At 30.5% G+C, this 14,585-nt stretch overlaps 1 protein-coding gene across 1 annotated transcript; it reads left to right on the forward strand.

The window, feature by feature from the left end:
- Positions 1 to 1,681: 1,681 nt before the first annotated feature.
- On the forward strand, positions 1,682 to 5,905 carry LOC125067841 (60S ribosomal protein L17). Its single transcript, XM_047676640.1, has 4 exons — positions 1,682 to 1,749; positions 1,946 to 2,033; positions 2,121 to 2,393; positions 5,664 to 5,905. The coding sequence occupies exons 2-4, from the start codon at positions 1,953 to 1,955 to the stop codon at positions 5,871 to 5,873; spliced, it is 564 nt and encodes a 187-aa protein (XP_047532596.1). The 5' UTR covers positions 1,682 to 1,749; positions 1,946 to 1,952; the 3' UTR covers positions 5,874 to 5,905.
- The last annotated feature ends 8,680 nt before the right edge of the window (positions 5,906 to 14,585 follow it).

Here is a 14,585-nt window from a genome sequence, read left to right on the forward strand (position 1 = left end):
AAATGATGTCATAATATTTCCGGTGAGCAATTGTTTTTAGTAATGTTGTATCTTAAATTAAAATAAACTATTGTAAATAATTATAGGTATGTAATAAATATGTTTGAAATCGTACCCAAGTGCAAATCCTTATGATTGTATTTATATCGGTAAGATAGATTTTAGTGTAATTTATTTCAGTAATATCTTACAGAAAAGTGTATAGTAAGTATTGACAATGGCGAATGTCGAAGATTATCGTTAGGATTTACAAATATAAATATAATTTCAGTCTTCAATACATATCATAACTTCCTAGTCTATTATATAATTTATATATAGTATTTATTATAGATGTAACCTATTAGCTGCACATTTATTACACAATAAATAAAATTATATGAGAGTTTTTGTTTAATTCGTGCCCATACAATCCCTACATGAGAAGTTAAAGATTAATGCAATATAATGCGCCTTGGTGATACAGTGCTTACAAATGATCCGCGATGAGAAATGATCATAGGTACTATTGAAATAAAACTAGTTTTTAACGGATTTAATCGCGTATATTAATTATTTTAACATCCCGACGTTTCGAGCACTTTGCAGTGTTCGTGGTCACGGGCTGTCTGCCCGATTAAATCGAAATATACGCGATTAAATCCGTTAAAAACTAGTTTTATTTCAATGTGTAATAATCGCGAAAATCTAAGACAACATTACATAGGTACTATTATTTTAATACCTTTTTTGTTTGGTAAAACTAATTTCTCATTAAACAAATTTGTCCTACCATATGGTATATATTCTTTTTTTTGAATGGGTAGTAAGACCTAGCGTTGTAAGATATTTGCACATACATATAGGTATGTAATTCACAATCAGATCGTGAAACATTGTTGGATTCTATAAAAAAATAATTAATTAAAACCTATAATATAGAATCTATCTTTTGGTTTTATTTACATTATTTAAAAAAATATCAACAAAAAAATTCGTATATTATTAATTTATTAATATTATACAATTATGCTTATAATTTTATAATCTCTCTATTTCACTGTGAGAGTACAAACAGACTGCTATCAATCTTATTCTATGGATCAATTAATATTATTATAAATTTGTAACTCCACAGACATGTTGTCGGTGTCTTTCTCTCTGTGTGTATCTGATCTTTAATTTGTAATATATATATCTCTGTGCATGCATATTTTTATTATCAGGCGGCATCATAATTTGAATATTGTTTGGTATTCCTTTGCAATTTGAATGCCTTTCTGTAAAGAAGTCGAGGATTCCAGAAGAGGTCCAGACAAACAATTAGATCTGTATATTCCTCCTTGAATAGCATATCTTAGACAATCAAGAAATACGGCACCTTAAATTCGTTGGTTTAAAACTAACACGATGATACGATAATTAATGCACACACGTTTACTTTACATTTAAATTTGACTACTTTCCAACCTAACAATACAGCATTGGCGAATAAAAAGCAACTTGGTTAATGTACAGCAAACGAATATAACTTTTTATTTATTTAATTTAAAAAAAATACAATCCAGAGACTCAAGATGTTTTTAAAAAATAGTTTTGTTTGAAACAATATTTTTTTATTTTGTGCGGATAATAAAGCATAACTATGCTTGGTGTTTAAAAATAAAGGTTTTTTAAACATGCAACACTGTTAAACTGTCAACTGTCAAAGTTCGTTAAACGTCAGTTTTAGTTGTCTGTTCCTTTTCCTGTTAAAAATTCTCTTGAGAGGTTGGTTTCTTATGTACGAAATCTAATTTCATCTTAATAAGTATTACGAATTAACTAAAAAATGATCGTGAATTGCAATTAATTAGTGCGCTCTTAATACTACCGAGTTTATTTTAGCGTTTTTGTGTAAATTTTGAATACTATAAATAATAACCTAAATTGTGTGATAGTGACATAAAGCCGCTCTGTGTTTCAGTAACAAAATGGGTCGTTATTCTCGGGAGCCTGATAATCCAGCCAAGTCATGCAAGGCTCGTGGCTCAAACCTACGTGTTCACTTCAAGGTATGTTCATAAATATAACTTACATCAACATCCACATGGAGTGTTTACGCGTTACCAAATATCAACATGGTTTATTTCAAATTTCAGAACACATACGAGACTGCTATGGCGATTAAGAAATTATCTCTGCGCCGTGCCGTTCGCTACCTTAAAAATGTAGTTGACAAGAAAGAATGCATACCATTCCGTCGTTTCAACGGTGGTGTTGGCAGATGTGCACAGGCCAAGCAATTTGGAACCACACAAGGTCGTTGGCCCAAAAAGTCCGCAGAATTCCTGCTGCAACTCTTGAGGAACGCTGAATCTAACGCGGATTACAAAGGCTTGGATGTTGACAGGCTCGTTATTGACCACATTCAGGTTAGCGATTTATTTGAACATTTACTATAATTTTAATTTCGATAAAAAGAGGAGAGGAGGCGAGAGGAGGAGCTCAACAGAGCGACATTCAAAAGCTCTTACTTTTTTTTAAACAATTTTGCGTGAATTTCTTGACTCTCTAATATTCTAGTATTTAGTTTTAACACAGGATATGATGTTCATATTCTTATTGAATTCCAAATATTATGCTTAGTTGTTTGTCTAAGGTAACCAAATCTTAATGGATTTTTTTGATTCATATATATATTTTAATTTAATGTTATAAACTGCAATTTGTAGCGCACAGCACGCTACCTGACAAGTGCTCAATTAATTTAAATTCACATTGGTAAAATGAGTTTAACTTTAGAAGCTATGTTCAAATAATATTTTAACATTTCAAACTTTTTTGGTACAAGATTAGTTGTAATAAGTATATAATATTTATGTTGCAAAACCTCATATTTAAAGTAAATTACCATAGATTCTTGTCCATGTATGGCATTTAGCTTCTAAAGATGACTACTGATGTTAATGTATTCAACTAATTGTATTATAAACCATTAATTACAATTATCATAACAATGCATGCATGATCGAAATTGGTTCAGCTGTTCAGGATCACCAGCTTTTTATTAGTTAGTTTGATATACGAATACATTTCAATTAATAAAAAGGTATCCTAAGATTAGATCGACACCTACAATTTATACTACGCTAACTTGAATTTTAGTTAAAATCGTTTTTTATACCAAGTTGCTTAAAATATGTTATTTTATATGTATTAAAAAAATTGTGAAGTAATATACAAAATTAACCAAGTTACAAATTTTATACAATGCTAAGTAAAGGCAATATTTGAAATAAATTGATTTAAATTATGTTAACTATTATTAATGCAATGTGCGTACACATTCGAGTTAGTATAAATTGTTGGTGTCGATATATCTGTCGGAGGAGCAGGATGCCGAACAGTTGGGTTCGGGGATTGATCCGACATTTGGAAGACTATGTGGGCGTGCAAAGCAACCATTGCATTTGAATCGTCTGTCAAAACATAATGACTCGCATTGCCATGACACTTAAACTCCATTTGGGGTGACCCGCTCTTAAAAGTAAATCAGCCATCAAACGTTATTGCCAACTACTCGATTCATTAATTATCCAAATTAACAACCAAAGTAACCACGCTCCGATATATCTATATAATTTATGTATCGCAGACTAATTTTGTACAATGTGGTAATCTCAATGGAGACTAGCCAAATAGTTCAGGTCCTTTGTTATATAAATGCGATTATATTTTTTAATCCTACGCTCACATTTTAAAATTACTAGACAAATATACCAATATTTACTATTATAATATAATTTTAATAATTTTGAGGTGAACTGTTACATTTAGTATTAAAACTTCTATTTACTCTGTTTAGTATTAAATTGTCACCATTGCCTTACATTGTCAAACATTGTTGCTATAAGAAATGTTACTATTCCTTACATTGCCAATACACCATCAATCATGGGAACTATAATGTTATGTATTTTGTGCCAGTTGTTATATTAGTTCAATTATTCTTCAAACTGGAATACAACAATACTAAATATTGATGTTAAGTGGTTGAATATATGATGGGTAAGTGGTTCCTAGCCAAACTGGCGGGGAATAGACGGCCACTAAGTAAATTTCATATGGTTATTATTATAGCTTATTTAATATCTTTTCATTAATAAGTAATATATCTAAATCATGGTACAGTAGAGTTATGGCTCAGTCATTTAAATGCTTTTTAATGATGACAAATATCAGGTGAACGCAGATGGTTACTTATATAGACCTTATATAGATTACATTGACTAGATTGATTCTTAAAGACTAGAAAAAAAATCCTAAGGTAGATTATGATACTAGTAATAAACATGCTGGCACAATAAAATAAGAAAAACATCCAATCCAACATAAAGATACCTACAATACCAAAGGCACCATGTCTGAAGCTACAAAATTACAATAAAAAAAAACAAAAGAATTATAGGTTATGCCTTTTTTGCTTGACAGAGTATACATTAATTATACAAACTGTTTTCGAAAGGCAAATATTAACAGTAATAAATTTTGTAAGAGTAACTTGGTATCAAGTTGTTCTAGTTTTTTGTTACTTACACAAAATTTGAACTAAAATTCTAATCTCAATTGGCATAATTTAGTAGTTTTTTTATATATAAAGATATTAGTATCCTCGTCGTGATAGTTATTAGTGAATAAAATTTTAAACTGTTTCAAAGATACCAATAAATGGTACCTGATGTTATATATTTTTTCATGGAAAAGGTTTTTATATATCTACAAAGTTGTAACTTACTGTTAGATGGCGCCGTATGCTGTATGTATTACAGGTGTAATGATGTCTGCTATTATAAGTGTTACTTGCACTCAAAATTTTAAATAATAATTACACCATATTGAAAGTAACTCTTTTGGACATTGCTTTTAATTACATTACATTGTATTAGTGTCTGTGTCCAGGTGGGGCGGGGCAAGTGTTAGGAATCTGACTTCTTTATTAGTTAAGACAACAAAACAACCAAATATACTTTCTCATTTATAATTTTTGTTAGTATATGATTTAGAAGAATTTATTAGTAAGGATGCAGATAAGGATTAATATTGATAGTTCATTTAAAAAAAACCTCTTATGTTATTGTTGTTAGTCATTCTTGGTCTTTAAAATTATATAATATAGTTTCTGTAACTATCGAAAAATAGCAGTAGCTAAACCAGAATAAGTAATAATTGAAATAGATAAAAATTTTCATTGTTAGTTTAATTTTTACTTAAAAACTGATTTGATATTTGTATATTTTAATATTACTAACTTTTAGTTTGTGTGAACCTGTTTGGTCATGAAAATGTAACAGATAGAGTTCCATTTGACTTTTCAATATAAGTATTTTCAATATAAGTAGTGTAAGTAATAGGTTTAAACATTTTGATATTTCATTTGACTCAAATCTTTCAACATTCCTTATTATCTCTCATATGCTCATTCTATATTTATATTGTATATAATTTTTTTTCGAGTTTTTTTTTTATTGATGTTATTTGGTATGTTTTCTGGTGTTTAGGGTACATACCTACAAATTGTCACTGTCACAAACCTAACACAGGATACAGACATTAGTGTACTATTTGCTTACTATATAAATAAATTATGTTTCGGCGGTACTGTTGTAATAGAATTATTTTCTAAATAAGAATTTCTCTTCTAGGTGAACCGCGCTCCCTGCCTCCGCAGACGTACATACCGTGCGCACGGTCGTATCAACCCTTACATGTCATCTCCCTGCCACATCGAGGTCTGTCTCAGTGAAAGGGAAGACACTGTAGCCCGAGCGGCACCAGCTGACGATGCACCAGCTAAGAAGAAACTTTCCAAAAAGAAGCTCGCGCGCCAGAAGGAGAAGATGATGAGGGAATAGACATTTAAGGGTTAATAAATGACTTACCACAATATTCTCTTTTAATTTATCTCATAGATCCTTTATAATAGGTTTTTATCTTGTCCTGAAATCTCTAAATATAACTAAATATATTTGGGTAGAAATGGCTCAGTTGACGCAACACAGACCGTACAACATGGACAAGTCTACATTATGGTTCAGTCTCTGGATCACACTGGTCTTCTGGACAATGACGGTCTCACAAAAAGAGACTACGGCCCTAGACGTCGATTCCCTGCGGATCATCGCCGACACGATTGCTCACAGGGAGAGGTCCCGTCCAATTTCGCGGACCAGGATCTGCCATTCCGCTTTCCACGCAGAGCACGACTTCAGCGTATGCTCCAGTGTGAAATTGATGGATGGGGATATATATGTTGCACATATTAGAGCCTTTCGATTAAGATTTACGTAATATATACTCTAAGCTTATATATTAATAATAATATTTCGCGTGAAATTGAAATAATATCTATAATTGTATTCATTTGCTTTTCATAACCCGATAAATTGGCAATACTTATCCAAGTATATATATATCCATATACGAAGCGAAAATGTAAACAGTGCCTAAAAATTATAAGATGTAAAGATAAATCCTGTTTATTCGGGCTTCGTTGATCTAAATTGTAAATAATCTAAAAAATCGGACCAATCATTTTACTAGAGGTACAGTAGAAAAATAAATGTTACATTACGCTATTAATGTGATTTGTAGTTACGGCATTACGATGATCTTTGAGTAAGGTACAATCTATGAAGTTAACGAACTCCAAATGTACGTTTTTGAAGTTTGAGTTTTCTGTTTTGGTCGCTTGGTTGTATCTTCCTTAATTTTGTTAGATGATTAGTGCTAAAACCTGGACGGGGAATGAAAAAAATTAAGAAATGACGACCTTGACAGAGACGTCATAGAATGTGACTAGGACTTACTCCTTCTATCCCTGCCTTAAAGGCCTGTTACATAGTCTTGCAGGGAACCAGATTTTTAAAGCTTTCAATTATTAGCTTGATAAAAAATGTAGACAAAAAAACCGTTATATTAAAAAAATATAAGCATAATGAATCTTTATATAGGTGATTTTTTTTTTAATTTTACTAATGTTGGATATAATATTATTGAATGAACTATCCATGAGATCTAATAGTTAAAGCATTAGTAAAATGTTAAAAAAAAGTTAAGTTTAAGTATCTACTACGAAGATCTCTAAACTAATAAATTAGTATTTAGACGTATTCCATCACTAGAGTTATATATAAGAAACAAAATAGTTCTTGTCATTTTTTTTTATTGCTTATTTTAAATACATTTTTTTTTTGCTGTTCATGGCACGTTTACACCATTTCATCGTGATGTTTTTTATAATTTACAAATTCAAAATACTTTTTGTACAATAACAGTGATACGAATCTACATTTTGACAATAATGGTCGATAATTTTGATATACATCTTACTTCAGTAAAATTTTTTATGAACTTATACTACAACATTTTTTGCAATTTGTTGTCACAGTGAGTTAATGTTTTAACGCATACAGTTCTTTACGAATGTCTTTTAATGCTTTTTCCAGATAATAGTTTGATTCTGCTACTATTTCAGCGTTCAAGCTTGCTTCTTTTCGTTTTCTTTTGGACAAAGTTATTTGATAACGAAGTATTTGATTTTCCGTTGCGAGTATTTTTGCTCTTTCACTTAGACGATACATTTTACTTATACGTCTTACACTTCTTATTTTTAAACTTTAAAGTTTTCTATTATACTCTTTAAGGGCACACGCTTTAAGTTTGGCTTCGTGAAGTAGTTTTTCTAATTTTATATTTTTTTCTTTTAATTCTATTGCCCTGGACATTTCTTGGTGTTGTTTGGTCGTAGCGTCCAGCAGTACTCGTTGAAGATGTTGGTTTTCTTTTAAAACGTCCTTTAATTTGGTTCCAAAATTGAGGCTTGATATTGTATTAGTCCTTAATTTTTGTCGTTTCATAATACACTAGTTAAATTTAAAATTCCGAAATGAATAATTTTAAATTAACCTAAATCTAGTTATCAACATATATGACATTTTTTTTTTTTTTTTTACATTTAAAACCTTTTTCAAACCTATTAAAATAGTTTTAATATTAAAAATATTAACGTAAGACTATCATAAAATTATAGTCCAAGTAATTACAATTGTATGTTGTTTTTTTTATCCCGTAAGGTATTTTAGATATAAAAAATACACACTTTTGTCTCAAGACATCGTTATATTACAATTAAAAAAAATTAAAATCTTGCTTTTACATTTTGTTTTTATGATGTTAACACTACCTTACAAAATAAATTATTATAATAACTTGTAATACCTTTTCCGCTTGCCATTGAAGTATCTTAAAAAAAAAACCGCTTGTATGATGTGCTGTCTAGGTGGAATCTCTTCTTGTTCGTCACTAATCCCCAAGATAGCATGAGACAGTGAAATGGGCAGAATCCTTAAAAGTCTCCAGACCACACATTTATTTCCATCAATCTATGTAAGATGTACTTACCTACGTTTTCATGGATACAAAATAATTTAAACAAAATATGCCATTTGACAATTGTTCTTAAAATTTAAATTAAAGCACCTATTTATGGTATTTAATTGGTGGTAGTGCTTCCTACTCATAACCGGTTTGAAGGGTGAGTATGCCAGTGCAACTAAAACATCTCAGTTCCGAAGGTTGGCGGCGTATTAGTGATGAAAAGGATTGTTAATATTTCTTACAATACCAAATCACCTGTTTACCTTCCTAATTTCAATGTATAATTACATATTTCTAATAGCTTATAATTTTTTAATATATTTACCTATTATATTTTTGTTTAAACTAATACTATATCAGTTTCAAGGTGCCAATAATTGGGTAGCTTACCCTAGATGTTATATAAATAATTATTCAATTAATTTCATGCTGGAAAATTTGCACTAAGCCATTTACTAGTTTATCGAAGAGTACTAAGTAATTGAGTAGTATTGTACCAAACGCCAACACAGTCGCACGTATGTCGCACGCGCGCGCTACAGTCCTGATCTGCGCGTGCGCGCTCGTTGCAAACATTGTTGCAATTCCTGCGCCGCCGAGGAGATCAGACAATAAAGGTATTATTACATTTTAATTCAAAGACCCAAAATAAATTCTGATCAGTTTAAATAATATCTGCTTGTTTAAAGTTATACTTAAATGTTTAATAATATTTTTTATTGGCAATAAAATATTTTAGTGAATAATGATTATTTTCAGTTATTTTATTAATTAATTAATTATTATTTGTGACATATCTGATAAACTATCGAATTCAACATTTATTTTATCGACATACTTTCATATGTGGGAAAGCTAGAGTTATTAAATGATATTTAATTTAGTTATTAACTCAATTCTTATATTAATAAACCAATTATTTATATAATATTCGTAAGAACATTTTGACTTCATAATTTTTAACAAGTTGCCTCCCAATGAATTTTCTTTACTTAGTATTACTTATTTATTCAGAAAATTAATAGACGAAATTGAAATATATACATAAATAACATATAAATCTTGATAAGACTTTTCCAAATATTAAAAATCTATTTATTGGGCGCTAAATATCTAAATATCTAAGATATATTACTTATCGTCATATATTATTATGCCGCCATTATCGTTTTCTTTAAATAAAAAAAAAGAAATAATATTTAATTACTCTTTATATAAAAAAAACAAAGACATTTTATATACATTCAAAGCGTATGTATATAATATAATAGACAATTGTTTTCTTTTCAAACATAGGATATCGAAGAAGCGATGAATAATTTCAACTTATTTTAAAATCGTTTTAAATATTTCATCCGTTAAAATCGAAGCAATATATTCGTATCGTTAAATTAACGTTTTAACAAACGCAAATAGAGAAAGAAATCGAATATTCTAATTTCAAAATTTTAAATTTTAATAGCAGTACTTATAGTACCATTTATAGAACTACGGTATGAGGTACATAGGTACGCAGAACTGGTTCAAGTCCCTCCGCATTACGTATATAGATCATTGACACCAAAACAGTAACGGGGCGCGGCATCTTTGATGGAGATGACCCACATCCCCGCTCTGACTGACACACTCTCACCCTATTTTAAGCATACTTCAACGAAATTACCTATGACAGTGTGGTGGGCATAAGAGTTCTTTCGATGTCAAAAAGTTAATAACGCAAGTTAGTTTAAGTTGCAACTTAAGTCGTAAGTAGGAATAAAGTTAATCTAAATTATATTAGGTAGGTATAGTATAGATACTATAGCGCTATTTAAAATAAAAAATATTGCGATTTAAATTTAAGACGTTGGTAAGTTAGACTTTAGATTTAATTTAAAAAAAAAAAACAATAATGGTATTATTTTGCCGACCGCACTGCACGAATGACAAGGCAGGTAAGGTTCACGGCTGATTTATTTGTAGAAAACAAAAAATAATGTCGTAAGCATTTAATCAAAGATTTACAAAAGACGATACGTATCGCTTCAACTAGAATGAATCTGTCTTAGTTAGAGTAACTGCTTTAAGTCGAAATAATTAATGCGTTTTTAAAAACTGTCAATTTCAAAACACAGATTGCTATGAAAGAAATATGCTACAAGTTCCATTGTTCATATAATAATAAATGTTCAGTCAATGTGTCATAAATGTTGTTAATTACATAACTGTCTATAAAACGTAATGAGCCAATTATTAGTTTATAAATAACTAATACATTTATCAATGGTCAGTTATAAGTAAGGACAATAATAAATATGTTATTATCCCACTGATAGGCAAAGGCTTTTGAGAAGAAGGTTTCGGTAGATATGGCAGATTGTCCAAAATTATAAACCGTGCAGATTTTCTTACAATCATCAGTTAAAATTCATGTCTTGTAAACACTGGGCCATCACGGCACACAGTCAGTTACACCTTCAGATATGTTTTCATTACAATAATATTTCCTAGCAATATTTATTGCATGTTAAAAATAAATACGTTCTAGTTCGCTTTTAAAATCAATTCTGAAACGTCACTTAAATTATACTAAACGATTATATGAGTACGTACGATTTTGAATTTGCGAATTAACGAAACAAAAACTAACAGGGTTTTACACACACATACTTGACCATAATTCGTCTACTAATAAGATAACTAAGATATATTATAGTATGTGTGTACAACTCCTCCCTCTTTCTTATACTCTTCTTCTTCATTTTTTTCATCTTCTTAGGTTAGAGATTTATCCCTATGGCTTTACGAGCACGAGAATAAAACTCTAAATACTTTGTGATTCTTCCGCGTATTTCTTAAAGAAAGAACAAAATAACAGAAAATCAACCAAGCATTTTATCTTCTCATATAAGTGTAAGGGTCACGTATTGATAGATCAATTCTGAAAGATCAAACTAGGAACTCATCGATGAACATCATCGTAAAATGTCGGAAATCGATATGCGATATTTACTGCAATTATGTGTAATATTTAAAACATACATTGTATCAAGCCTTACATTGAATAAAATAAATTTTCTTGAAAAAAGAAAAACAGAAACTGACAGAGTTCTCACAATTCTATTGTGAAGATATAAATTAATAATAATTTGGAGTAAATTAAAATCTAAAACATCATCGCAAGTCGTTTTTTAACATTTCACGAGTGAGTTTCGAAATTAGTTCAAACAGAATATAACTGTGTATCTAGACCATTAGTAGAAATAGATATGCTATAGCCATAAGATTGTACAACCAATCAGATTCTTATGAATTTATGAAAATGACCGCACCGTTTATTTGAAACTTAACTTAAGGCTATAAGCAAATTATTTCTACATGGTAGATGAATTTTTAAAATTAAAAAGAAATAGTTTCATTGTTATTGTGTTAAATATTTTGCTAGATATTTAATTTTAGTAAATATCTAGCAAATGGGCCCCAAATTCAGGTGTGCCCAAGAGCCCCAGCATAGCTTGAGGCCGCTGATCTGGACATACTATTTAATGATTTCTTATTTTAACTAGTCTGCATCGAAAATATTTAATACTAAATGTTGAATCAAACATCGTTAGAAGTGATGTTTGATACAAAACCGGCAAAGTGAATCTGTGAAAATATCAACTGTCAAACTATCACGACGGACAGTCTACTGACTGTCTCCCTACAGGACCCTATTACTGTAGTGTTCCGTTTTACCCTTTGGGTACGGAACCCTAAGAAGTTTAATTTTAGCCACTTGAAATAATAAAACTTTATGTCCATAAAACAATATCGTGAACACTTCATCATAACGCTCTGGTTGGTATTATATCTGGTTCGGTAAATTGTTCGCGCCTTGACACTCACTGTTACCTTGTTACTTTTTACTCACTTTATTAACAAGCTTTTATATTCTAAGTGACCTCTTTGTCTCGCTCCTGCCCACTTGATGGAAGAGGATGGAAGTTTCATTCGTTCAAGGATTTTGTTATTGCATTGTTCTTTCAACTAGGGAGTTGTTTTGTTGAAAAACTGAGCATGAGATGGGTCATTCAAATTGTTTTATATATAAACGATTTGAACTACAATAAGTTATTATTTCGGTAATATCCTAATTGGGAAAGCTTTAACTGGTGGATTGGCTTTCTGCAATCACAGAGGGTCCATGATATCGTATAATTTGTTGCGCGAAGTACTCATGGTACTGACTCGATAAGCAAACAAAAAAATGACATCTGTGAGTAATTTGAGTATCTAATGCATAAACCCACCAAACAATAAGATATAAACACATTATATGATAATTCTACAATAAGTAACGAGTTATGGGATCTAACAATCACCTAAATTTTACTCATCCCGTCAAAATTCGAAGTTTCATCCACACCACCTAGATGTCCGAAAATCCACAACCACACGCGATTTTTAAGGCATTTTTTGCTTCACACAACCACTTTATGGATTTGGGAATCTTAAAGGAAAGAGCATACACATTTCTTAAAGGCCGGCAACGCACTTGCAAGTATTCCGGTGTTGCAGATGTCCATGGGCGGTAGTAGTCACTTTTCACCAGGTGAGTCTCCTGCTGTCACCTCCTCGTTTGCCACCTAAATCATTAAAAAAACATTATGTCCGCTTCTATACCTCAATCTAATAATCGATTTGAAATTTAATAGGTTTACTTTTCATATTAAAAATATTACTGGGGTTATAGATCTCAACGTTTATTTTGACGTTATCGAAGATTGATTTGTGACTTGCTGATGGAAATCATTTATATCTCCTGAAAAAATTATACAAATAAAAATAATTTTCATTCAAGTAGGTTTTTAATAAACACTTTTGAATGGGCATGTTATTTGTTGTAGATCCTAGAGAATAGCTCCGTTGATAAGACTCAATATTTTACTTGGCGATTGGGCTTTGTGCGAGCTAATCATATAATTTATCGGCAAACAGTAATTCTTAGTATTAAAGTGTTTTGTGCTAGTAAAAATACAGACAGAAGGGGTAATTTGAGGAATGATTAATACATCTTAAAGTACCAATAACTTAGGGCTGCGGTTATATCATCAGCTGGGTCATTTGCTAGACTGGATTGGAAAAATATAACAAGTCTACCAATATGCAGAAAAAAAAATGTATGCGAACACGTGTTCGTAACGTAACCTTCAAGAAATTCAATAGCTACAATTATTAAAATCATATTTATAGATTTAAACGGACGTTACTTCACGTTATTCGTTCGAGTATCGAATACTTTTATATCATCCCTTAACATATCTTCAGTTTTGAGAATTTGTTCTAATTATTAACGATTAAAATAAATGAAGTCAAACTTTTTGGTGATGAAATTTTTCTATTAAATGCTATTTAAATGCTCATACTAAGTTATAAAAAAAATCAAGTTTAAATTTCGATTTCAACAGTTGTCTGACTGGACTAATGGACATTGTCGCAGTAAATTCGAGTGTGCGACTTGACCGTCCCCAAGAGCGTTTGATCGTAGGTCAGTGAACATTCATTTGAAATACAAATTGGATTACGACACGCGCTTATTACGATATATAGAATGTTTAATTTTGATTTGTTATTGGAAATGATTTATTTTTGCCAATTTCTGATATAATTACAATTTGTACAGTAAGTAGTACCTATAGTTCATTATCATTCATCATTAGCAGCCTGTAAATTTCCCATTGCTGGGCTAAGCCCTCCTCTCCCTTCGAGAAGAAGGTTTGGAGCATATTCCAATAGATTTGATATCAATGGCCCAAAGCTTGAATAATAAGTGATATTCATTATGGATTTGCGAAATAATGGGGTTTTGAATCTCGATGTAGCTTCCGCCACTTTGGAAGTAAAATTAAAGTGAATATAAGTAGTTATTCGAATGTTGCATTATAAATAAAGATATATAAATCAAGAACTATTAGTAGTGTATGATATAGCTGAGCTATTAGCAAATCGGATGGAATACGCAAATCTAAGGTTTGTTTATCTTCTTTCCTTCATCGTTTGGAATGGACTATAGTACCTTAATTAGGTTCCGTAATATCACTTTTATTTATAATAGTTTAATAACGTATCCACTTAGTCTGTTGTTGTGACTACAATATTATTTTCCATAGTATACAAAATGTGACTATTTAGAAATTATCTCCAAAAATTCATTTAAATTTTTTTAT

This window comes from Vanessa atalanta, chromosome 12 (assembly GCF_905147765.1).
Source record: "Vanessa atalanta chromosome 12, ilVanAtal1.2, whole genome shotgun sequence".
Taxonomy (NCBI): Eukaryota; Metazoa; Arthropoda; class Insecta; order Lepidoptera; family Nymphalidae; genus Vanessa; species Vanessa atalanta.

Excerpts from the sequence above, each read along its gene's own strand:
- LOC125067841 (XM_047676640.1), top strand. The coding sequence starts at position 1,953 with ATGGGTCGTTATTCTCGGGAGCCTGATAATCCAGCCAAGTCATGCAAG. Across the intron at positions 2,034-2,120 it reads ACCTACGTGTTCACTTCAAG|AACACATACGAGACTGCTAT; the intron begins GTATGTTCATAA and ends TTCAAATTTCAG. Across the intron at positions 2,394-5,663 it reads TCGTTATTGACCACATTCAG|GTGAACCGCGCTCCCTGCCT; the intron begins GTTAGCGATTTA and ends TTTCTCTTCTAG.